Below are 26,915 nucleotides of genomic sequence, written 5' to 3'. Positions count from 1 at the left end.
AAAAGGAAAAAAAAAAAGAGGAATTACTAGAATTCTTTCCTCCAACAAGTATATTACTTTACACTTTCAAGGAGTCTTTTTTTCCATTAAGATGTATTTTGTGGATCCAATTAAACATCATTTAAAAAATAGTGCCAGCTTTTGTCCTTCGGATGTTTTTGGTCTTCGGTGTCATGAAATCTTCTAGAAGCTGACTGGCAGAGCTAGAAATTCAGAGTAGGGGTCTTGTAAAATCTCGCTGTGTTTGCAAGTCTAACTTTCTGATTTTCTTAAATCGATGAATTTATCTGGAGCAGCCCTCATCCTTAAAAAAGTGTATTCTGTTGACCACTCAAGACCTTGACCCTGACATCAATGGCCCGCTAACTGCTAAACCCAATAGTGTGTCTCCACCATTTCTTTTTTGGCCCCTCTGCAGTGCTTCAAACAAGTGAATATCCCTTTCTTCTTTGAGATGTTCTCTTTGGGGGCCTGTGACATTCTACTGTCTCGATTCTCTTCCACACACATGCTCACTGACTACTCCCTCCCTCTCTATCTTCCTCCCTGATTTCACTTCCTCTTCCCACCTCCCAGAACTTGACTCTCATCATCTTCTTTTTCTAATTTACTTCCTTGGAGAGCTCATTCCTTTTCATGGTTCCAACCTCTCATCAAGCTTTATGGAGATGACTCCCAAATGTCCACTGTGTCACCTGATGTCTTTCCTGAATTCTGGTCCTATTTCTCCAATTGCCTGCTGGATATTTCCTTTTGAATGTCTTCTGCCACCTTGAACTCAACATTTAAAAATGTACGTTCAAATCTACCAAACAGGGCACTCTTGTGTGATGTAAGCTACAGGGGCTTTGGAGTCAGAGCACCTAGGTTCAATCCTCTCCTTTGCTTATCACAATGGTTAAATGAGGTAAGTGACAGTTCCTCGTAAGCTACATTGAAGCCAATCAGTGTTAGCCACTGTAGTATTATCCTCTATCACTTCTGCTTTTGCTGAACTCTACCACTGGTTTGATATTCTGAGGTAGGTCACTTTTGTGTTCCTCTCCCTTATGTTCTACATGCAATCAGTTACCTTGTGCTTCCTTTTCAATGCCTTTTACAATTATCTCTTGCTTTCCCTAGGCCTAATCAACTTAATCCTAAATTATAACAATAACCCCCCTATCTTCCTGCCTCCATTTTTTTCTATTGCTAATTCTTCTTGCATACCACAAGATTCATCTTCCTGAACAAAGCTTTCATCAGGTGTGTCCCTCAGATATCTTCAGTGTTTCCCCACTGCCTACAGCCCCTACCCTTTAGCCTGGTGTTCAAGGCTCTCTACGTCCTGTCTCCTGCGGCTTTCCTTACTGGAACTCTTTACTTCAGCTACACCATCTAGCTTCTGTTCCCTTGAACCCTGCCTACATGCCTTTGGTCATGCGATAATCCTTCCATCTGAAATTCCTTCCCCCTTTCCCCTCAAACTATCTAAAACTGATCTGTCTTTCAAGGCCCAGCCGAACTCTTTCCTTTTTGCAGACATTTTCTGAATGCCATAGCCCATAGAAGTACGTCTCTAATCAACCGTGACATTTACTGTTTAAACGGCCTCGGGTTGACTGAGTCGCTAAACAATCTTGCATTTTTTTCATGTTCCTAAGGAGACGGTGAACTTCTGAAGAGTAGGAATCATGCCTTTAACAGATTTGTATCACCCACTGCACTTAAGCCCTGCAAATAGAAGTTGCTCCATAAAAATCCACTTACTTCTGTCTTTTCTCAAGCCTTCCAGTGGTGTGAATGCCATGTATCTCTCTCCTTTCTAACCTCTAAAATGGGCTAGAGTCAGAGAATGGAGTTATATGGACTTAAGGTGATATACAGATTATAGCCTATATGTGTAAAACGAGAAGATGCAACAAACAATGTCTTCAGTTTTCTCAAAATATCATTTTGCATCAGAAATCTGACTGCTTCAGATAAAAGTATTGTTGGGGAAGGAATTAACTAGATAATTGATTCAATTACCTACATAACTGTATAGCTACCTTCAGAGAACCTGTATCTTCACTCATCCTTGGAAGAAGACATGATAGGAGTGTGTACCAGGATGTGTATGTCAGGTGGTGGGAGGGGTGAAAAGATTTGGAAAAGAAGCATTCAAAAGTTCCAGTTTTTCATCTATAATTTGAGGCTGTATTAATGGGAGGATTAATAAAGGGCTATTTCAGATCTGACATTTTCGGGCCCCATGACAGCCTGTGAAACGCTCACAGGTAGCAGAGAAGACAAGGGGTAGCTTCCCCAATTCCTCCAAATTGGTTTATCCCAGATATGATTTGGGTTGGGATGGGATGTTTTCGCGTGGGTGTGGCTGTCTCTGGAGGGAGTTCAGAAGCAACAGGAACTGTTTGTTGTTTGGCCTAAAACAGACTGACTCTATAGTTAATAACACTCTGCATGACCGAGAGTTATGCCTTCTGTTTAACTGGATTATGTGTTCGAAGTCAGGGAGGACAAGTAATCACTTTTCTTGGCAATTACAGATCGTTATCTTGTTCCCCAAGGAACAGTCAGTCCCCAGCAGTGAAGCTATATGTGTAATCCTGGGCGCGCATTGCTTTATCAATATAAATGCATTTTTTCCCTCTAAATTGGTTTGTGTGGAAGAAAATCAGACAATTCAGGGCTCAAATCCACGTTCTGCCACTCAATAGCTGTGTGAGTTCTAATTTCTACATCTGCAACGGGGATAATAACACCTATCCTAGAGAGTTGTAAGAATTAAGTGAGATAACGTTTGTAAAGAATTTGGTATAAAGTAGGTACTAATTACCATCATGTATACTAATCCCTGAGAGCCATGAAAAGGACAAATGGTTACAGAGGCACTCACCACTGGATGGTACTCACCCAGGCAAGCAGGTGCCTGCCATTTGGCATCACAAGCAAAGGGGCTTTGACCAGTAAAGCATTAGAGTAGCAGATGCCATGGAAATAATTGCATAGTTATGTAGACAATTACCTCCGGCCAAGAGCACCTGCGTACAACATCCAGGGGCACAAGTAAAGTTTAGAACGAAACAGCAACACCAGAGGTTCACATTGTTATTTCCCTTGCAAAATAAGACTCCAGGAAGAATAAAAGAGAGTTACAGATTGAACTCCCAAGTTCTCAGAAGAAAGGCAACATGCCAATCAATCACGTATCAGATGCATGCCTATACTTATGTGCCTGTGGTCTCAGATCAAATGGTTAGAGCCTAACTCGAACTAGACCTCTTTTGATAGCGCTCTCTTACTGTCACACATTGACATGGAAAAGCTCAATATAATGACTCTCTCTTTGTAACTGTCCTGTTTCATTGTCACCTGTAAAAGCTCCTTGGCAGATCCTCGCCTATCCACATCCATCTCAAGACAGCGATTTAAAAAGTCACGGAATACAGCAGACAGTCTCTCAGGATTCTGGAGCTCTGGGGTTCCATTAGTGGCTATCAGATATAATGCCTATGGAAAAAAAAAACATTAGAAAAATCTATTCAGCATATACATATTAGGATCACGAGTTGGCATACAAGACACAAATCCAGTTTCTTCTGGTTTATATCCTGGGTCTTAAAAATTCCATTTTAGAGAATGACACTGACATATACTGCAAAGTTTGTGTAACATTTAGAAATGGTTACTCTTGGCAGTAACGGAGGTGACAGTGAGGTGCCCCACCCCCAAAAGCTTGGAAATAAGGTTATAAGGCTGTCCTATGAGAGTTAAGCCAGAAAAAAATCCATATATAATGAATGTGTGATTAACCACCTAGGAAATGAAACCAAGGAATCTGTGACTAAAGAGTTGAGGAAACACACACGCATCCAATCATGTCGACCTAAGTATAACCTCTGGAAGGCACAGTTGCCAAGGTGATTGTAATTTACTGACTGTTTATCTTGATTGGAGAATATTTGTGAGCGGACCAGGGATGAACAGACTACGTTTTGCAATCAGAGAAGTACAGAGAATCAGAAGATGGCAGTGCCTGGATGAGAAGTAACCCTTGGGGCCCAAGGACTCAAGTACTTTTATCCTGTGGCAGATGTATCCCTATAGATTTTAATTAGGTTCCCCGTGAAAGTCTACCTATAATAAGAGAAAATATAAGAAAAGTTGACATTAATAATCCTGTATCCTACTGTAAAATAATTAGTTGCTAATATATCTCTGAGATCTTTGCTGTGGAAGGCTACCACTGAGAGATATCAGCTCATGGTGTGCTGACAGAATCAAGGGCCCTGGCCTTCCAGGCCGAGGGTTGGACCCAGAACCATGGTTAATTCACAAAAGTAAACCCATATTTCAAAGGCTCCGCAGCCATAAAACGCTGGCCATTCCTCATGCCTCCTCTAAGCAAACTATTCTAGAGCACTGAGTATGTATCAGGTACCATATTAAACACTGGAGATCCAAAGATGAATAACAGAATGGCCTACTTTCAAAGATGACACAATTTAGTGAAACAGAGAGACTTATAGATAGCTACCATACAGTAAGACAAGAGCTAATAGAGAAACACAGAAAGTGCCAAGTCAATGTAAGGATGAAACAATTTACACCAGAGGTCAGAGGAAGCTTCACAAAGGAGCTTGGCATTTGAACAGGGTCTTGATGGCTAAATAGGAGTTTTCCTGCAGGTATTACCACCAGGGTTATGCCTGCCTATGCGACCAGACTCCTAACTATCATGAAGACACGCTCCCTCTTGAACTTGCTTGAACTTCGCAGCAAATTATCAGCCCCCTTTTCCACCGTGGCTCCTAATATTATTATCAAAAATATTTCTTTCAGGGCTTCCCTGGTGGCGCAGTGGTTGAGAGTCCTAAAAAAAAAAAACAAAAAAAAGATAAAAAAAAAAAAAAAAAAAAAAAGTTAAAATAAATAAATAAATATTTCTATCAAACTCCTTTCCCAGGCCAGTTTTCATCAGCTGGAGGACATCTCTCCTCCTTTCCAGAAACCTCCAGAGATGTACTTTAGAAAGTGTTAGAAAGGACCGTTTAATCCAGTGGCTGTCAACTTAGAGCAGGCACCAGGATCACCTAGAGGGCTTGTTAAAACACAGATTTCCTGGGTCACCCCCCCAGGCTTTCTGATTCAGTAAATCTGCAGAGGGGCCTGAGAATTTGCATTCTAACAAGTTCCCAGGTGATACTGAAGCTGCTGGTTTCAGGACCACACTTTGAGAACTGGTTTACTCCACCCAATTAAGCAATGGGCTTAATGATTGATGCTTGAGGCACCTGTCCTCACAAACCATCTTTGTTCCTGCATTAAAAGAAAACTGGTTACTGCAAATTACATTTGCTAACTCCTCCTAAAACTCTCTTATTTCAGCTGGCCACAATTCTGCCAAACTCTGCGTCCTTTGCTGGCTTTTTTCTGCCCTGTAGCCAAACCCGGTCCTAAACAAACACATCTCTTTTTTCCCTTTCCACTCTCCCTAAGTCTGTGCTCATGCCATACTGTTTCATTTTCTCTCTTTTTCTTTTCACCATTCTTAGCTCAATACATTCTACTCCATATAATCTCGCCCCTCACAAGTACATATACATCTCTACCCAAGTCCTTCTCACCTCTCTTCAATCCACGTACTAAGAAAAAGGTTGACAGGAAACACCCCAACATGTTAACAGTGGTTCTCTCTGGGTGGTAGGATTATTAGTGACTTAATTTTTTAAAACATATTTTTCAATTTTCCAAATTTTCTACAATCAACGCGACTGCTTTTATTATTCTCAAAAACCCTCCAAAATTCTTTAAAAAATAAAATCTAAAAAGCCGTGCCATCCAATTTACACAACAATCTTCATCTATTTCTCTTTGTCCTCCTAGGATTAAACCTACTTTTCATCAAGTACTACCCCTTAAGGGAAACAAAAACCCAGACGATTTCTTTTCCAACTATTGTTTTCGTTTTAATTGCAACAGTATTATTTCCAACTAATTTCTATTGCAAAGATCCACACTTTTAGTTATATTATGGCTAAACTGGCCTTTGTGGACGGGCCTGGGAACGTACTCACTATGCATAATGCCGTTTCTATGGAAAAATGCACTCTGAGTTCCAAATAGTTAACTTAAAAATGAACTTGTGTGTAAGCTGGGTCCTATCTTTGAAAAAAAGAAAATTGCTACTGACTGCCCTGCTAATGAGAGACAAAAACAGTTGTAGGCAACACAACAATCACAGCAAAAAGCATTTTCCTAGCAAAGTCAAGTCTTAGCTGAAGAAAGATCAAGGAAAATCAGTATAGGCACGAGTTTATCACATTGTGGTTTTATCTGAGTTAGTGAAAACTCAAAGAAAATGGGCTGGCTGAGAAATTAGACTAGACTTATTTCACTTAGCATAATACCCAGCAAATCAGAAAAAGAAAGATACCATACGATATCACTTACATGTGGAATCTCAAAAATAAAACAAATGAATGTATATAACAAAACAGAAACAGACTCACAGACACAGAGAACATACTAGTGGCTACCAGTAGGGAGAGGGAAGGGGAAGGAGCAAGATAGGGGTAGGGAGTTAAGAGGTACAGACTACTATGTATAAAGTAAATAAGCAACAAGGCTATATTGTACAGCACGGGGACTATAGCCAACCCTTTATAATAACTATAAATGGAGTATAAACGTTAAAAACTGTGAATCACTATGTTGTACAACTGAAACTTATATAATATCGTACATCAACTATACCTCAATAAAAAAAGAAATTAGACTAGAGATTTCCTTTACAGTTGGTTGCTCCTTGAGTAAGAAACCCAGATTCATACCTGACTTCTCCTCCTTCCTCAGCTGGAAACCTTCCCCTCCCCCAGCCTTCACTCTAGTCAGTCTAGTAGCTTCTGTTCATGCAACCTTTAGAAATGTCATTCATACCCATGCACTTTCCTCTACTCCCACTGTCTCTGCTAAAGGTTGGGCTTCCCTCAGACTGTTACGATAGCCTCCCAATGGGTTTTTTCTTACTCAAGCCTTTTTATTCCTCAGTCCGTCTTCCTTAACAACCTATCTCATCTTTAATCTCATCACGGCATCCATTTTTCTGCTCTAACACAATTTCTGGTGGCTCCCTATGGTCCACAGATGTGGTTTTCAAACTGGACTCTCCAAAATTCCCCTCAAGAGCAGCTAAGTGGGAAAAGAGGTGGGAGAGGGAGATGGATGTAGGGATTCTAGGACCCTGCACCCACCCATATGTGTTTCAATCGGAGAAATACTTCTTTTTTCTTTATTTATGCATGCTTCCAGCAAGGTTTAATTTGAACCAAGGGATCACTATAGTTGTTTGAAAACACAGGACGTAGTAAAGATTCCTTTGCATGGCATACGTAGTAAAGATTCCTTTGCATGGCATACGTAGTAAAGATTCCTTTGCATGGCATAGAAGGTTCTCCATGATTTGGTCCCGCCTCCCTTTCTAGTCCTCATCTGTTCTCTTCTCACCCTAGAGCCCTGCTTCCCCCAACTCCCCATACGTACACACACTGGCCAAAGCTCACATACTATTCATGCCAATTAGTTCATCATTCCCATAGTAAGAAATGCTCTTTTATATCTGCCTGAAATGCTGCTCCCTTAACTGCCTAGTAAACTTCTACTTGCCTTAAAATTTCTACTTCAAATGGCACCTCCTTTTTAAAGTCTTCTCCATTGCTCCCAGATGGAGACTGGGTTTTACTACTGAAGGTCCTATGTCCCTCAGTGCCAAGCAAACTGGGATGGTGGTCACCGTGCAGATAGAGTTAGTCCTTCCCTCCTTTAAGCTACTACAGCCCTTTGTTTATATGTCTGTTTTCACATTGTAGGGTGAATACTTGTTACTTGTTCACTGGTCTGTCTTCCTAGACTGTAAAGGTAGGAATTGTATCACAATCATCTCTGGATTTTATGGCAACTGGCTCAAAATAGGTGCTCAATAAATGTTTTTGTTGCTAAATGAAATGACAGCCAAAATGTATAAATAAATCGAATTGAGCTGGGAATATGACAGACTCTACAAAGTATTAAAGCTGAGAACCTAAAGTGAACTAGTAAACATATAAGAAGATATACAGAGAATGACAAAAACACCCTTTCTGAGTTGAACAGGCTTGGAATGTGGGAACTTCTGACTACCCAACTCCTCAGTGTGGGAGAAGGAAGAAAGCTCCATGAGCAATGTAGGTAAGGAGATGACATCAAAGAGAGGGAAAGCTGGAGAAAGAGGTCCACAACATGGTAAACTGCTGTGGGCAAACCCAGAGAGGAAGCGGAGACAATACGTTCTCTCTGGAACTTGAAACGTAGCAACTTAGTCTTCTCTGACTGATCGTGAACAGAGAAGGAGCTCTTGATTTTTCTTCAGCTACATCATTAAACAAGGTCTGTTTATTTCTTAAGGTGAGGCAACACAGGCCCTGTGACCTTATTTATAATGTTAGACAGACAACCTTTGGCCAGAAAATGGTGTCTTTCTTCTTTGTGATACACACATTACCTAGAAGTTTCTGGTGTTCCGGAATTTTTAATAACTCTATATCACTTGGCAATAACACACAAACTTCGCAGTTTTCTGCGGCCCCTGATGTGCAACTAAATTCACCTTAGTACTCAGAGAAAATGACTTTACCCAGTTGGAGGAATAATTCAATTTACCTTATTGTCAATTTCCTCGGTTAAAAAAGATCAAAGTGGTCATCTTCGAAGTTACCACATTTCTCCAAAGAAGTCCCAAAACAATCCATATGTACCCAATAAATTTTCATTAAGGTGGTTTTGCAACTGGACTAACCATTTAATTAAAAAACTTCAGTTTGTGACTTCAGTTCATTTTAACAGTTTATAAAGTTTAGGTTAAGACATTAGAAGACAAACCAGGAGACGTAAACGGAAATGTGTTAGTAACCCTGAGAGGTCCCAGCACTGTTATAAAGACTCCCTTTACAAAGAGGAGAGGGTGTGGCGTGAACATTTCTTTCTAAGTTGAATATTTGGGACTCAAAACACATTTTCCCATGGAAATCGTGTTATACATGGTGAACAGGCTCTCAGCCTGGCCCTCAAAAATCTATTTAACAAACAATGTTGGGGCTTCCCTGGTGGCGCAGTGGTTAAGCATCCGCCTGCCAATGCAGGGTACACGGGTTTGAGCCCTGGTCTGGGAAGATCCCACATGCCGCGGATAAGGCCGTGCACCACGGCTACTGAGTCTGCGCTCTAGAGCCCGGAAGCCACAACTACTGAGCCCACATGCCACAACTACTGAAGCCCACGCGCCTAGAGCCCGTGCTCCGCAACAAGAGAAGCCACGGCAGTGAGAAGGCCGCGCACCACAACGAAGAGTAGCCCCCGCTCACTGCAACTAGAGAAAGCCTGCGCGCAGCCAAAAATAAAAATAAATAAATTAAAAAACAAACAATGTAACTATAAGACAAAGGGCTATCTGTCTATATCTTAATCTGTATAAATACGGTTTTCATGGGAAATATTATTAGCTAGCATTTATTGAATGATTACTATTAGCTCACTTGATTCGTACAACGACCCCCTGAGTTATACTTGATTATGATCCCCAATTGACAAATGAAGAAACTGAGGGAGGTAGGGTTAATATAATAATTTGCCCAACATCACACAACTAGCAATGAGGGAGTCAATATCTGAATCCAAGGACTGTGAGCCCAGAGTCCACACTCCTGACCACTGCACGGCATCACCTCACAGTGTTCCCAGCCTCTGAGGTAGTAATTCTCGTAAGCAGAGGCAGACAAGGTCTCTTCAAGAGATGAGGCACACTGAGCATACACAACTCTACCTCTACCTCTACCAGAGGAAACGGACCCCCTGGATGTCAACTGTTTTCCCACTTACTTCGAAATGGGGAACAAAAGGCAGGTGCCCAGTTAGGCTTCATATTGTATTCACCGGTGTCTGTATATATGTTGGGAGTTCATAAGCAGTGTGTCCTCTGGTTGTTGCCTGTAACCTACTGCTGTCCTGGTTCCTTTCTTATTTTGGAATTTTCAACTACCTTTGAGTGTTTTACGGGAGAGATTTGGCAATGAGTGACTTGACACCTTAGGACTTAGTTTACTCATGACCTGGGATTTCAGAGGTTAAAGGCCAGAGTGTATTACTGCCTCTGATGTGTTTATGGATTTCATGAAAAGCCCTGACATTTCTTTCTAAGAAGAGAGTAAATGGGGCCAAATCTACAAAAAAGGAAATTGCTATATTATAGCTACGATTGTAGTCCCTATTTTGACTTACTCAACCCAACGGTTCAGTGTGATAACTGAATAAGCACTGTGGTCTAACTTAGTTCCCTACTTGTCTTGCATAGTAGCTCTCATCTGTCACCAAATTCTTCACAGGGGTAGGGGGCTCCGCTGCTGTTGCTGAGCCTATTACAGACCTATTCCCTTATAGCTTGATGGTAAAGGTAATTAGGTACCTCTGACTGATTAGGTCTTGGCTTAGCTTTAGACTGCTCCTTTCAAGCATAAGAAACTGGCCACTGTGCTTCCCTGGTGGTGCAGTGGTTAAGAATCTGCCTGCCAATGCAGGGGACATGGGTTCAAGCCCTGGCCCGGGAAGATCCCACATGCCGTGGAGCAACTAAGCCTGTGTGCCACAATTACTGAGCCGGTGCTCTAGAGCCTGCGAGCCACAACTACTGAGCCCACGTGCCACAACTACTGAGCCTGTGCTCTAGAGCCCGCGAGACACAACTACTGAAGCCCGCGAGCTACAACTACTGAGCCCACGTGCTACAACTACTGAAGCTCACGCGCCTAGAGCCCGTGTTCTGCAACAAGAGGAGCCACACAATGAGAAGCCCGCGCACCGCAAAGAAGAGCAGCCCCTGCTGGCTGCAACTAGAGAAAGCCCGCGCACAGCAAAGCAGACCCAACACGGCCAAAAAATAAATAAATTTACTTTTAAAAAAACAAAAAAAAAAACTGGCCACTGCCAGAAAATAAAGACCAGATGAGTCTGATAATGTACATGCTCATTCTAGTCTCTCAGGATTAATAGCGCTTATCAAGAAACGTGGAGCAGGCTACGTGTGCTCAGGAAGCCACCCTGGGCAGCCCAAGCGACACCCACGGTTGAGAACCACAGTGGGTTTGGAAGTGGGGGAGGGGTGGGCAGAGAGATGGAAAAGCAGGAAAGCAAAAATGGAGCAGGAGGTAGAGGGAAAGAAAAGCTGTAAGAAGCAGAGGGAGCAGGAAAATACAGGACAAGGACTGGGGCCAAAGTATCATGGGGAGAGAAGGTGGTCAGTGGAGTGAAGAGGAAGAGAAATGAAGATAAAGGCTCAACGAATCAGGAAGGTCAAGGGGACCCGATCCTAGGATCCATTCTGCTACTGCCCCATTTCTCCGGTCCTTCTCACATAAAACTTCTCAAAACATCATCTATATTTGGTATGTTGACCTCCTCACCTCCCATTTTCTCTTCAACCCACACCTAGTTTCTAGTTCCAAGATACCGTTTACCGTAATACGTTTGTTCCTATCCCACTTCAGAATATTGGAGCAGGAAGGGGCTAAGTCCCTGATTCTCTGGACCTTTTCCAAATTACCATATTAGGATCAGAATCCAGCTGGACTGTGATATGATCTGTGAAACATACATTACTGCTCACATAAATTGGTTTCAACTTCTGTTTTATATGCAGTTCATCAGCTGAACAGCTCTGTATACCATAACACGCTATTCTTCCCAATATACCACAGAGTGTGGATCATGGGTCCCTGCAACAGCTTTATCACTCTTTTGCTCTTCCCTGGCTTCTCCCCAAGATTCCTGTCAGAGTGGGTTTGCCCAGTCCCACATGCAGCATCCTTTGTATCATGATCAAGTGTCTTTCTTGGTAGGGAAAGGGGGACTTTTCCACTCTATGGAATACAGACTTAGTCACGAGATGATGACAGAGATGTATCCAAGCAGCTTTCTGAAGGTCCCAACTCTGGAAGCACTCCTACAGACAACGCGTACTCAAACCCTGGCCCTTCTGGCACTCAGGGAAGGCTGTAGCCTATCTACAGCCTAAGAATACAGAATCAGAGTAAGAGACCCAGGAGTTTCCCCTTTTATTTAACTAAATTTCATGTGGAAGCTCGATACAGAACACAAGTTAGAGGAACTATTTTGGTGGACTCAAGAGCCACGTGACCTCCCCCCTGGGCCCCAAAGATCTCCATGGAATTCTAGGAGCCCGTGGAATTCGTAGAGTCCATTGGTAACCAATAATCTTGTCGAATTCCACTTGTTTGAAATGATAAGGAAATGGAGGCCCAGCAAGAAGTAATCTATACAAGGTCAGGGGGCTCCTGACGGGCAGACCTGGGAATAGAATTCGCTCTTTGACTCACATGATGCATACCGTTGGCTGAGACACTAGATAGTTCCTTGTCTGGTTCCGTCACATTCACTGGCCACACAGAGATGAAAAGTGCTGATGGATTTTGCCATCTAAGTAGTGGGGCAATGCTTTAAGAAAGAAGGAAGGGGACTTCCCTGGTGGCGCAGTGGTTAAGAATCCGCCTGCCAATGCAGAGGACACGGGTTCAAGTCCTGGTCCAGGAAGATCCCACATGCCATGGAGCAACTAAGCCCGTGTGCCGCAACTACTGAGCCTGTGCTCTAGAGCCCGCAAGCCACAACTACTGAGCCCGTGTGCCGCAACTACTGAACCTGTGCTCTAGAGCCCACGAGCCACAACTACTGAGCCCGTGTGCTGCAACTACTGAAGCCCACACGCCTAGAGCCCGTGCTCTGCAACAAGAGAAGCCACCGCAGTGAGAAGCCCACACACCGCGATGAAGAGTAGCCTGTGGAACATGTCATTTTAAATATATTGTAAAGACTCAGTTTTAATAAAAAGTTTAATATGAAAAAAAAAGAGTAGCCCCCGCTTGCTGCAACTAGAGAAAGCTTGCACTCAGCAATGAAGACCCGACGCAGCCAAAAAATAAATAATGAAAGAAATCTATAAAAAAAGAAAAAAACAAAAAAGAAGGAAGGAGGAAGGAGGAGAGGAAAGAAAAGAAAAGAAAAAGAAAGGAAGGAAGGAAGAAAGCGGGAGGAAGAGAGGTTGAGAGGGACGAAGGCAGGAAGGGAGGAAGGGAGGCGGGGAAGGAGGGAGAGAGGAAGAAAGCTACAGCAAAAAGGTCAGCCTGTTTTTGGTGATACTGTTAGAACGTTGGCTCTTGCAGCTACAGAGCTAAGACTGCCTTAATCAAGTTAACTTTCTCTGCTGAGAGGCTTATACAAGACACCTCGGAGTATCCTTTTATCAGAATGCAAAGGGTCTTCTAAAGTGATGTCGCAACCAGGTTGGAAAAGGTATATTTCAAAATGATGACAAAGGTCAGAAACTATCTTAATTATCGAGCTAACCCTAATTTTCTTGGTGAAGTCATTTTTCACTGGCAAAAACACAGATTTAAAAAGCCATAGGATAAACATGTGAGTGGGCATTTGAGTGGGCATTTCAGGGGCCAAATGTCCATCATCACACTCTGTGATCTGTCCATTTAGAATGAGCTTTGATTTCAACGGACTTAACTACTTAGTTATAGGTCTGGTACCTATTAGGGCAATGGGCATATGCATCCTTGGCTAATATATTCCCAGGCCTTGCTTTAAGGACACTGAGGAATGATAAGATAATAAACAGTAGGATAAGGGAATATCAGTCATGGCCAACAGCAGGTCCCCGGTCACCACATTTGTCATCTTTCTTTGCCTCCTCTTTGCCTGGTCAGAGCCTCAGATTTTCGTTTGCTGTGGAATCAATTTCTCCTTTGGCTGTCTTCTGGGTCATAACTCACCAGTTTGAACTGTCTGCTTCTGAAGTACAATCTAAATGAGACTTGCAGCTTTCCTATGGCTAGGTCCCATTTTCCTATGCTAAATTCCTGACAACCAATGATTCTTAAGAGCTGTCTATCTTTTGACAGGCAATATTTTTTTCTGATTAAAAAGAAACCCTGTTACTGTTCTATAATTATTTTAGTTGCAGTTATCCCAACTCACCCCTCCTTTTAGGCATAGGTTTGCCCTCAAAGTAGAAGTGTCAACAAACCATCAATAAACCTTGCTGTTCCATAGTGGCTTACGGAAAAAGAAGGGAATGCTCCCAGCTCTTCCTGAAATACATTCAAAACAATATTGACTGAGTGCTAGCAAAGTATGCTTGCTTCTCTGGCGCTCAGGAAGTTTATGTCTGACTTTAATTCCAAATGAGCACCCGCCATCAAACCCAGACATTCCAATCCACAACACAGGTTCCAGCACTTTGGCCCTTAGCTGCTGCTTTTTAGTTGCTAGAGGTTCTCTTCTTCTGCTTAACTCTCTTCTCTAGACATACAAGCTAACCAGAATTTCCCCGGTTCTATAATAAAAAAGAAGAAGAAACTAACGTGTGTAGTGCTTCAAGTGTGGGGATAGGGGGAGTAGGGAGCCTCTTAATGTAGACAACAGGTCTGCCCTCCCTTCTCTCTGGCCATAGAGTTTATGCACTCCTAATCATGAGCAGCCAGACCGAAGGCTTTATTATCACCAATATGTGTTATGTACCCAACAGCTAGCACATTGTAATGATGGACTCCATTTGCAGGAGAAGCAAAATTGAAAAAGAAAATGGGCATGTCATAGAGGTATATACTGAACTAACGTCGTTTCTTTTTTGACAGCGTTGCTGGAATGGTAAATCAAAGAATGCCAGGGTGTGTCAGGATTTCAACAAAGTGACCCATGATACTTTTCTTAGATGGAAAGGAGAAAGGTGGGCAGAATGACAGCATGCTCTTTTCTGGTTGAGCAACCATGCTCAAAGAGGGCTGATGAAGAACTGTTTTTCAATATAGACAGGGTTCTACAAAGGGCTTGCCACAGAGCTTTGTATTTGCTCTAGGCCTTGGTGTGGGAACTTGACGTCATTTGTTCTTGAAGCTCCACAGATGAGTCCAATGTGCAACCAAGGAGGAGAACCACTAGTACAGGATAGGCGGTTCACATACTACCCTACGTACTATTTTACGCCTTCAGATAATCTCTTCCTGATACCGATAACTGTCTTCCAAAGATCCGGTGTTTGATACGGTTTCACAGATGCTTAAAGCAAGGGTAGAAAGAGAACACTTAAAAGTTCATCTCAACTAGGATAAAGGTCTGGAAAATTACACAGAAAAAGGGCTGAGGAATAAAAACAAGAACAACAAACCAAAGATTTGTTTTATGGAAATGATTGTGCCTCCTTATCTAGAATCAGGTCATTATAATCACAGGTTTATAAAAAGATAACTTCAAACTAACACAAAAGTTGGGGAGATGAGCAGTGTACCAACGTTTGATTTGCATATCCACAGGGAAGGTTCGATTTTAACTCCAGTCACTCTGGCAAACAAAAAGAACAAGGCACTTTATTATTGGAGGCTTCGCTAAAAATGTCCGTGGGTCACAGAACAAGGCATCCAAGGCCAATTACGTTGAGTGCAAAGACTTCAGGCAGTGAGGAACTTGTCTCGTCTCTGTCTCTGGAAGGGTCTCAACCTCATAACATCGGCACAGTTAATAACTCTCTGACCTTTAAAAGGCATTTCATGAGCAAATTAGGTCAATTAGTACAGAGCAATTTACATTAAAAAAAATCCCAACCGCTTTATAACTGGGGGGAGGGGGGAGTCGCTAATTCCTTGCATCAGTGGTATGTTAACAGGCAATATTTCAAGAGGGTTTGCTCAGTCCCAATGGACGCAACAAAGACACAAAAAAAGCCACAGTGAAATGCAAACAGCCTTCGAATGTACAGCCCCAGATTTCACCTTTAACCTCTGCTGCTCAGTGTTACCTGTTCATGGTCATTTATACTAAACTGTGGAGGACTCTCCACTGCTCGAAGGGATGTGAGCATAGTCAGTGTGGAAGGGAAGTTCTTGGGGGAAGTGGGGAATCCGATCTCCCTTCATGAATGGGTAAAAAGTATTCGAAGGATCCTTTCTCACTTTTCTATTGCTATATAAATCCCCTCCCCCACTCTCCTTACAATGAGCTACACACTGTGCTAGGTGTTTACATGCATTATTTCATTTAGTTTTCATACTAACTCTGCAGGAGAGATATTGTCCCCATTTTACACACAGGAAACAGGCTTCTAAAGGTTTTGAATGACTTGCTGAAGGTCACAGAGATGGCAGGTTGTGGAGCCGAGACCCACCCAGTTTTGCCTGACTCTGTGGGCCAAATGCTTTTCATATCAACATGCTAGCCTTCACTCTACCGCTCTGTCTCCCCTTCCACTTCCTTCCTTTTTCTCCTCCTCAAAGCCGAAAGAGGTGGATGAGTGGTGGTCTTGGAAGGATTTTAAAGAAAGAAGGGCTAAGCCAGTTCTCTTTTATACCTCTGCCAAAGTTCTGCGATTTTCAATTTCCCCACACATGGCCTGGTCACCGGGATCCAAGAAAACACAGACTTCCAACAGGGTCACGGTATATCTTTTTCTGTCCAATCTCTCCAGGGTTTCAGTGACTACATTTTTCAAATTCCAAATCAGGGCACACAGTCGGGAACACTGGCTTTTATTTAAGAGAACGTGAGGACAACATATCTAAAATCAAAACTTAAAAGGTCCTTGTGGCGCCTGGCAGACAGATAGAGGGCCGGCACCATACGGACTTGGTGACTGAGTCATTGGAGGTTGATCACACGTGGAGAGTGAATCTTTGTCAGTGGAACTCAACCGGGTGGTCTTTCTGACGAATCTTTGTGTTACAGCCTTAATGTAGGCTTCCTGAACCTGGTGGCTTGTCAATCTACAAGTACTTATTTAGATACAAGGCTGTGGATCCTAAGAGACGAGCTGTTAGTTATTAGCTCTAATCCTAGGCTAGAAGATGCCCATAAAGATTAAAACTTGTTTCCTTTTTCCTAACGATTAACAGCCTAGCTGAAGAGCGATCAACTGTAATTGGGGAACGAAGAAGGTAATAAATGCATTACTGAGACCACTTGCTTTACAGAGCCATTGATTTAATCCTTAAATTTTGCAGGTTGTAAATTACTCATTAGAAGGCAGAAAGCAAAATAGCCATAATCCGTTTAGTGCCTCCAAACTCCAAAGACTTAGAGGAGGAAATCCATGGAAACAAGAGACCTGATGTGTTCTTTCACTGCTACTTCTTAATGGGCAAAGGTGGTTAAACAATAAGGACAAGCCCATGTAATTACCCTGATGCGCTGGTCCATGGGTCAGGGGTGGGCTTGATTCAATTCACGGAGGGCTGACCCACAAATGGTGGGAAAATGCCCCTTCTTTTTCCACTCAGCCGCATCGTACCTCCAGATTGCTTCATGAGACCAGAGCAATAGCCCATAGCATTCATTAGGGCATTCACTCCTATCTGTTATTTTCTAATCAGTGCCGGGACTAGGACAGTAGTAGGTTTCTTTACATGTACAGAAAGCCACATATATTTGGCTTGAATATGGATCTTATAAGCTTAACGTGTAAACACTTAACCATTTACTAATGGTTTTTGTATATACTAAGGGTAAAATTCAATTTTAGACGCTTAGTGGTAATGAAGCGAACAGTATGCAGGATGCCTTTGGCACTGGCACTCTGCACGGGTTTTGAGATCAGAATTTGAATCAGTGCATATTGCCTTTTCTCAATACCGTGATGCCCTTTATATATTGGGTATAGAACATAGCTTCTGGCTCACCTTTAGGCTTTATTCAACGAGACAGCTACTGGCTCGCTTCTGTACTGAGCAACCTCTGATTCTGCAGTAGCAAACTGAGTTACCCAACACAAAAGATTTCCATTCATTTTCTACTGGACAGTCTAATAAAGTTTGTGATGTCACCAGGCTGGTCTATCTTGTGTTCCATTCACTACCCACCATGCTGCTGTCACTCAATAAATCATTACTGATAATGAAACAAAATCTAATTTAAAAAATTATAGCTGTTCTGGAAATGTGTTTATTTACTTTGTTAAAGTAATTATAAAGTAAGCGTTTCCTAGATAGAGCATTTAACCATGGCGTGTGATAAAAATACTGTTTTCTTCCCACATCTTGCTTTAAAAAAAAAAAGCTACATTTTTTTTAACAGCAGAAAGCTATACTAAAGAATTTCAAAGACCCCTGGCATTAGAAATAGCGATATCGAAGCATTTGAAATAACTGTTGAGACATCTTAAGAGAAACAGGAAATAACTCATAGTGATTTTGAAAATTATAACTTGAAGCTTCTAGGTCACTTGTCCCATGAAAGACCCCATTCTGGCCACTTTTAGTGGAGACAAGAAATGACACTTGGCTTTTTCCCTTTCCTGGGGATGAAGTACTTGAGTTTTCTTTCGACTTACCCTGAGTGGATTTTCATTAAGGTAAGGGGGTTCACCTTCTACCATTTCAATCGCCATAATCCCCAGAGACCAGATATCAACTTTTGGACCATAAGCTTTTCGAGTCACCACCTCAGGTGCCATCCAATAGGGAGTTCCCACCATAGTGCTTCGTTTACTTTGCTCAGGGGTGATCTGGGCACAGAACCCAAAATCAGCTGCAGAGAAGAAAAGTCAGTTAAAATCAGCTCAGATTATTTTTCCTTTACAAGAGGTCACTTTCAGATATGGCCATACTTTCCTTTAGTTAGACTCTGAGCTTTTACAACTGCCTGGCTCATATCCTTCTGTTACCTGACCTCTCAGCTGGTCCAGATTTTAAACGGGTCTGAAATAACCGACTGATGTGATGTCATTTTTACTAGACCTCAATCTGGTTCCCTCCCCACACTGTTCCCTCTAACTTACGGAATCCTTTAGTTTTCTAATTAGCTATTTGTCATCCAGCAGATGGGAGCCATTAGAAATTCTGAACTATCGAACCCCCTAAATCTGGTCACGATCTACAGGAACACAACATTAGAAAAATTCTTTACCTCAAACTGGGCTGTAAATGCCTTCAAACCCATCACTTTCAATAGCCCTTTACTTCTCAAGATAGACAGTAAAAGAGTAGAAATCCCCTGACACTCGCTCAAATGCCATCTGAACCATAATACCTACTCAATTTAACAGAGCCATCCATCCCAAGGAGAATATTGTCACTCTTTATGTCTCTGTGGATCACTTGGTTTGAGTGCAAGAAATCCAAAGCTTGGAGGCACTATTGAATCAGGAAAAAAAAGTTCTAATTATATCACAAAAATTTGTTTAGATGTGCTTCGTTTCTAGATAAATTTTGGGCAAGGGTATAATTTTATGTTGTTGGGTGAAATAAATTACTAAAGGTTTTCAATGCCATTTTGAAATCATGTTACCATTTACATCAGTGATGCAACTTAGCGTTATACATGTGAAAGCTCCCGAATCAGACTTGGACATGAAGAGTGATGGTGTGATAAGTAGCACTAAATCATTAATACAGCCACATGAGCCAATTACTACAATCGTACTTTGACTTACTTATCTGGAGGATATGGATTCAGCTTGGTCGTTTACAGATACAGTAAGCGTCTGCATCTGTGGTGTGATTTCACGTAGTAGGTCTGGAGTGGAACCCTGGAATCTGCATTTAAAACAAGTGCCCCAAGCTATTTCTGATGGACCAACCGCCAGGTTTGGGAACCACTTCTAGGCTCTGAAGTAACTATAGGTACTTGTTTGGAAATGGCTTTGCATTGTAATACTAAAAGACGGAAACCACAGGCTAAAGGTTGAAGAATCCCCTGAATATTTTAAGTTTGATTAATTGCATGAATAGGAAATATATGTGTTTGGTGGATATGTGTGCATACTGGGAAGGGGGAAATTTAAGTGAACAATTTAAAATAAAAAAACAACAAAAGACCAGCTGGAAGTATTTGGTTTTGTTTTACTATCATTGATTTTCAAGTTTCAGTGGGTCAGAGTTCCTCCGTGTCTACAGAAAACCTCAACGAACGGGGTAGAGGGTAACACCCAAGATGAGACTCCAATGAGGAGTGTTTTTTTTTTAATATTGAAAAAATTAATATAATAAAATATCCTTCATTTAGCTTGAAACTAGGGATATGCCACTGTTATTGGAAAAGAGGCAGACACTCAGACTCACTGGAGGGCTCCGAGGGAGGTGAAGATTGTACTATGAAAGCAACTACTTTCTGGACTGAGGGAGGACCTTGTTTAAACTGCCTTCTAGAAAATGATTGGATTATAATGTGCTCTATATTATACATGGATTACATAGCACATACAAGGCAGAATAACTGTCATGTAAAAATTCCCCCCAGTCAGAAAGAAGTTCCATGCCAACATTACTGTTTTCCACATTCACCAAGACTCCAGCATGCAGGCTTAGACATGGCACCTCATGAATGGCATAATAGAACTCAAAAAGATCCACAGCAAAGCAACTAAAATAAACAAAGGGGCTGGGGAGGGAGGGTTAGGATTTAAATTGGAGTTAGGATCTTCAATTGTTTTTTAGTACAAAAGATGTACTATTGCTACTTTGATGTTACAAACATTCTGAATAATCAAAGATAAAAAACTGTCAATCTCGGTGTTCTCATCAACCAGAGAAATGCTCTATTTTCTTACCTCTCTGCAGACGGCTGCTATCTGTCCTTCATCCATACAGGTCTCTGTGACCACATCAGTCAAAGAGCCACCAGCCAAGTATTCCATGACTACCCATAGTTCATCACCCACTAAGTAGCTACAACGAGAGAAGAAAAAGACGTTGACTCAGGCCTAAGGAAGTGGAGACCCTTCTATATTTCCATTAAGAAGGGAACGTGCAGTTAGCCTCTGCATTCGGGCATATTACATAACAAGAGGAAGATATCAATAATGCGTATGAGACACGTCCTTAACATTAGAAGAGAATATGCATGGAAATCGAAGGATCATCAGATAAAAGTGCACCATGGAAGGAAGGAAAAGAGCAAGGAGGCCTCTGGTGACTGACTACTGTCAATCCTTCCATTGTAAAAAGCTAGTTTCAGTGAACAGGATCAGTGAATAGCCCTTTTGGATAACTCAAGCCACAGTGTTGATTTCTTGGACTGAACTGACCCATGGCATACAGTTCTACAGGATAATTTATTCAGATCTCAGCGTTATTTTTGATTCTACTCAATTAATTACAGAAATCTTTTCAGGTAGTGGCTGAATCAAAGAGAATCAAAGAGACTCATGTTGGCAATGGATTTACTGGGCTGAGGTCTCTGTTCTGATAGAAGTCAGTTATGACATGCCCATTATCTTTAAAGTAGTTCTTGAGGGACACAGCCCAAGTGATCAAATATGGAGAGGCAGGTCACCAGAGCAATGTGGGCAAATTCAAACCCCTGGGATCATCTGAAGGCACTTTAGCAGTATGATCAGGTCTCTCTCTTCCCCTGCTCAGCAAGAGAGAGAAATTACAGTGAATGGAATGACCCCGACAATTCTACCCTGCCCCCAGCTTAACACCAGTATGAAGCAAGCCTTTCTGTTCAGTGGTGCTCAAACCGCAGTGCCCGTAAGACTCACCTGGGAAGTTTGTTCAAAAGGAAATTTCTCATTAAAATTCTCATTTTATAAAAATGAAATATCTCATTAGTGATGGAGAACAGCCTAGAAATCTGCATTTTTTAGACATGCAGTTTTTACAAAATTACAAAAGTAGAGTGAAGTCACTCTGCTGCAGATGGTCCCTAAATGACACTTTATGAAACCCTGATTTCGACTATAAAACCTGACCCTCCTTCGTTTTGCCCCCCTTTTGCCTCCTTCTGTACCACTGGTCTACCTGGCACAAAACACAGAAAGCAAGATCTTAAACTCACTGAGGTTGTAGACCTGGTCTTGTTTCCTTTGTATCCCCTCAGGGTACACAGCACAGTGGTTCTAAACAAACCCTTATTGAAACTGAATGAGACAGATGTTAAACCACAACTGAAGAGTTACTGCTGTCTTTAAATGCCTATTAATAACCCACTGCTAATACCACTGATGAAAGAGACATTAATTACCCGGTCTAGGAAAAAGGTTTGAGATTAAAGTCTCAATTCCCTAGACCTCACTGTCAATTCATCACGAAACACCCATGAAAGCAGGGCCATTGTAGTCTGCCTCCTTTACTTAGATAGCCAGAGACTGCACTGACTCCAAACAAACACTTGATGCAACGTTTAAAACACCACAGCTCTCTCCTATACGCAAGAGCCTACTTCCTGGCAATAGGGGGTCACAATCCTCAGAAGGAAATTACACAAACTGCTCATGTTTAGAAGCAAGACCATAAAATGTGTCTTCAAATGTTTAACGTGGACACAGATAACTGGGTGCAAGTTTAGCAACAGATCTGATACTCAATATTCTGTAGCATTTGAGAACTATTTGTAGAATGGATGCTAAATGAATAGATCCTAAATAAAAATAATTGGCCAAGAAAATGATATCCCATAAAGCAAACAAGTACATGATGAGAGAAAACACTTACCTATCTAAATAATTAACAATATTGGGGTTCTTATTTTCCCTCATGACCAGAATTTCGTTAATAATTAATTCCTTTTTGGGTTGCTGCTGAAGGTTCATCTGCTTTATGGCCACCTGAATAGTGATTAAAATGCAAGAATGAATTAGCATCATCTGACTAAACACAAACATCCGTATTTTTTGGAAACAGTGTCAGGCATACAGATTCTTTATTTTACTAAGCTCTCCCTCGATGCCACAAACCCATGCTTCTTTTCTTTGGTCAATCATGAATTCGTCATTCACTTCAGACACTTTGGACACCAGTGAGGTAAACATATGTCAACTCAGCGCTACCCATTTTTTCAGGCACAGATGCCATCGAAGAGGAATTCTGATCAATATGAATAAAGGAAAGTAGAAGTCAGAATTGAATGTTAACACTTACCTCCTGTCCTGTGGCGATGTCTAGCGCTGTATAAACAGTACCTGATGCCCTGTGAAGGTGAAAATGATCAAATGAATAAGTAATCAAAGTGTTATCAATATATTTTATTTGGAATTACATGTAATCATTTTCAGGAGAGGGAAATCAGAAAACTCAAGATTAAGGATGAAGTACAAAAGGAACAACCACTCTGTATAGTAATTGCTCCCCAAAGTATCATGATGTATCTCTTTTGGTGGGCCAGGAGCTCCAATCAGATTTTCTGTGTGCCACGGAACTAGGCAGTCATAGAATGAGCAAAATGGCCTTGTTCCTTTCAGGAAACTCCTGGAATATTTTGAACACTCCTTGGACGTTGCACAACCAACCCTGCAGTCCTTGATTAAATACCTTAGGAAAGATTATATCATCCTTTGCTCAGGCAACTGTAAATTAATCTTTGTTTTTAACATATGGACAGAGTGGCTTTTTTCATATATTTCTAATTCTTAAGAATATCTTTGTCTAACAAATTAATCACTCCCAGTACAGGTACTTACTGCACTTACCTGCACTGTAGCTACACAAAGCAATAACAATGTGGCTTTATTGTTGAGCCATCTTTTTCTTTTTGTTAAATTTCGCAACAGCTTCTGTGCTTAGGTTTCACTCCAGCCCACTACTGTCTTAAAATCTATCATTCCTTAAGTCTTAGTAGTACTCATGCTTCTATTCTAACTTCAGTTAAGGGGTTCCCTTGCTTTGAAAATAGAAATTGTCTAGTAAAGCTGAATTCACAGTAACTTCCTGTGAAACACACGTGCATTCTGAACCACCTCCCTACCCCATCCCCATGAAAAAGGAAAAGCCTAGTCAATTGCATTGAAACATTTGTGGTGAATAAAGGAATTAGGATAGAGATCAGTTCTATGATTCAGCAGGCATTGTAATGCTGCTACAGTTAAGATCTAAACTTTCTGGTAATTGCTATTTCTCCTTTGCTTTCTATTTTTCTCCCTTGCTGTTTTGCTTTCTGAGTCCAGGAAGTCTTTCCTTATGTCACCCATTTCCTTGTTATTCTTCTCCCTTCTCCCTTCTCCCTGGATCGGCCAAACTACTTCTCACAGGCCTAGGAAGTTTACATTACCTGCTCCTAGGGAATAAAATGGGTGGCGTAGTAGAAGGAATATTTGACGGCTAACAGAGATCTGAGTTCTAACGTTTGCCCTAATATCAACAAGCTATATGATCCTGAGGTAGTCACTTCCCCTTTCTGGGTTTCAGTCCCCTCACTTGGAATATAGTGATCACAGTAACAGTAAACGTGTGCTGAGCGTGTTGTGCGTGTCAGGTACTACACTAAGAACTTAATCTTAGGCAATCCTTACCATGTTTCTGTAAGGCAAGTGCTTTTACAACCCCATGTTACACGTGAGGAACCTGAGGCTCAAAGAGGTTAAGTAATCTGCCCAAGGTTATGTAGTTTAAAATCCAAGTCCATCTGACTCTCTGGCCTATAAAATACAGGAAAGGGGCTACCTCATTTGTAAGGTTCTTTTATTCCACGGTCTAGAAGCTAAGAACTCTACTGTCCTCCTCACTCGGTGTGGGTATTTAAATATCTATTGGAATGAGAGTGAAAAATCACACTTACTTAACAGATGCTACCTAAATTTGGTAATTTCAGACATTCCTTAGGATTGAGGCTTATATTAAACAAATCAGTCTCAATTTTATGTTTGAGATTCTGGGTTCAGAGCACATATTTGGTGCTCAAGAAATATTTGTTCAACGAACAAACTAATAAAAGTCTTTGCAAGCAAACATGTAATTGAAGTAAAACCGTTCCTTTCTGGGAAGGAAACATTTCTTCTACTTAAATCTACAGATAAGCTATCAGACATTCCTGATTTCAGGGGCCAGTTTGTGATTTGTCCTTCTGAATTCAGAATTGCCTGGGTTCAAAGGAATAGATCACCTCAACCTGGTGTGTATTTCAGCTGCATAAGCCCTGAGCAACTACTTAAATCTACTTGCAGAACGATTCAAAAATGCCTTTACTTGGTTTATTCCTATATCTGTAGCCAACTTGCACAATTCCTTCAGAGGCAAAAAAGTTGATGGCATCTGCAAAATGAGCACCTATCTCATTGGGCTACAGGGAATCGAATGGCACAATTTATATAAGCATTTAGCCTTGTGCCCAGATCAGAGCTGATACTTAATAGGGTAACAGCTATTTAAAAAATTTTTAAATTTTATGTTGAAGTACAGTTGATTTACAATGTTCTGTGAGTTTCAGGCGTACAGCAAAGTGATTCAGTTATACATATACATGTATCTATTCTTTTTCAGATTCTTTTCCCATATAGGTTATTACAGAATCTTGAGTAGAGTTCCCTGTGCTCTACAGTAGGTCCTTGTTGATTATCTATTTTATATACAGTAGTGTGTATATGTCAATCCCAAACTCCTAAAGGTGGGGGGGAGATGGCAACTGCTATTATTATCATTTGTCGCTGCCACTGCTGTTATTGGTTTCACAGTAAAGGATGACATTTACTGAGTCGTTAGTTGGCCCTTCCCAATCTCCCAGCCAAAACATCCTTGCTAGTGTCTGCCCCTATTTTCAAAAAGGACAAAGGCCAAAGCTGACCTATTTGAACACTTTTTGGAGCCTTTTTCCCCCCGTTAGAAAAGTGGTTTTGCCTTTTTCTTTAAGTATGGAATGTCTTTATCAAATGAAGCCGCACGCAGAAACCCTCAATATAAAATGGGAGCTGTTCAAGTTAAAGCTAGGGAGGGAAGCTCTGAATTCCTGCCCAAGTGGCCTTCCCCTTATGCAACCCCTCTGCCCCCCACCCCCAAGTCCATTTCCACTGGCCTAGGGGCTAAAATTGCGATTGACTTAGAGTACAGGGGGGATTAGTCTTTAGCATCTCCACAGCTTTACCTTTCAAATCCTTGGTTTTTTACTCCCTTAAAGTTGTTAGAGTACTAACCCTGGAATCCCAATAGCCAGGGTTTTATGGCATTCTGTGGTATAGAATTGCCACAAATCCCCACTCCACAGGAGTTTAAAGACCCTGAAACTCTAGAACATAGGTTATTAACTCAAAAACGAGCTTTTCTCCTCACTTCCCCTTCCTCCACCTTATTGCATATATGCCCTTGTTGGGTGGGAACCATTTCCCCCTTCCCCCCAACTCTTGTTCCCAGTCTTATAATGGTGATGTCCTCCCCTAGCCCACTTCGCACCGCCTATCCCCACACCAAACATGTTGTTAGGCATTTGGAATTCACTGCTCTGACCAATACGTTATTGATTGGCCCGACTTCCAGCCTACGTAGAATCCTCAACACAAATGCACAAACTCAGGTACGAATCTGCAGAGTAGAACTTAGTGTCAGCACTCCTAGCACTTCTCTGCACCCCAGTTCTGATGCCTGTCCATATTTCAGCAATTTAAGATTCAACTGGTATAAATGTGAATCTCTCTCATTTTCTTATTCACCTACTAAAGCACTTTTTGGCCGCCGAGGGGTTAAGGAAGTAGGCTTCATCCCCACCTACTCAAACCTCCCTGGGTTCAAATCCTCCACCCAATTCCTAGTTGTGTGATCCCGGGCAAATAATTTAACCTCTCTGTGGCTCAAGATTAAAGGAGGATTAAATGTGTACAGTGTTTAAAACCAGTTCTGGCATATACTAATTGCCTAACAATAATAATACTTATCATTATTATTAGGTTAATCGCTACCTAATATATTCATTAAGTTCCCAAATTGCAATCTGTGGATCACTATAAATCTTTTTAAGTATCTGGGAGTTTCCAAGGTATCTTGGTGTTTCAAATTCATAACAGAAATTTGATATTTACCTAAGATGAAGCTAATGAAAAGATCACATATATTTCCTTTTAGCTGGAATTATATCAACTTGTGATTACAATACGTATCTCACGCTGGTCAAATTCTCTAAGTAGCAGTTATATG

The 26,915-nt window shown here is 41.5% G+C and overlaps 1 protein-coding gene across 1 annotated transcript in view; it reads right to left on the bottom strand.

Annotated features, from left to right (window-relative positions):
- PAK3 (p21 (RAC1) activated kinase 3) overlaps positions 1–26,915 on the bottom strand; it is a 113,276-nt gene that overhangs the window by 1,248 nt on the left and 85,113 nt on the right. Inside the window, exons 13-18 of the mRNA XM_024762521.1 lie at positions 22,941–22,989; positions 22,515–22,627; positions 20,627–20,744; positions 19,112–19,211; positions 18,410–18,606; positions 3,355–3,492 (exon numbers count right to left, since the gene is read on the bottom strand). Coding sequence (XP_024618289.1) covers positions 3,355–3,492; positions 18,410–18,606; positions 19,112–19,211; positions 20,627–20,744; positions 22,515–22,627; positions 22,941–22,989 — 715 coding nt within the window. The remainder of the gene's footprint in view (positions 1–3,354; positions 3,493–18,409; positions 18,607–19,111; positions 19,212–20,626; positions 20,745–22,514; positions 22,628–22,940; positions 22,990–26,915) is intronic.

This window comes from Neophocaena asiaeorientalis, unplaced genomic scaffold (assembly GCF_003031525.2).
Source record: "Neophocaena asiaeorientalis asiaeorientalis breed wild unplaced genomic scaffold, Neophocaena_asiaeorientalis_V1.1 scaffold234, whole genome shotgun sequence".
Lineage (NCBI taxonomy): Eukaryota > Metazoa > Chordata > Mammalia > Artiodactyla > Phocoenidae > Neophocaena > Neophocaena asiaeorientalis.
This window is presented reverse-complemented; position numbering and strand designations above follow the sequence as displayed.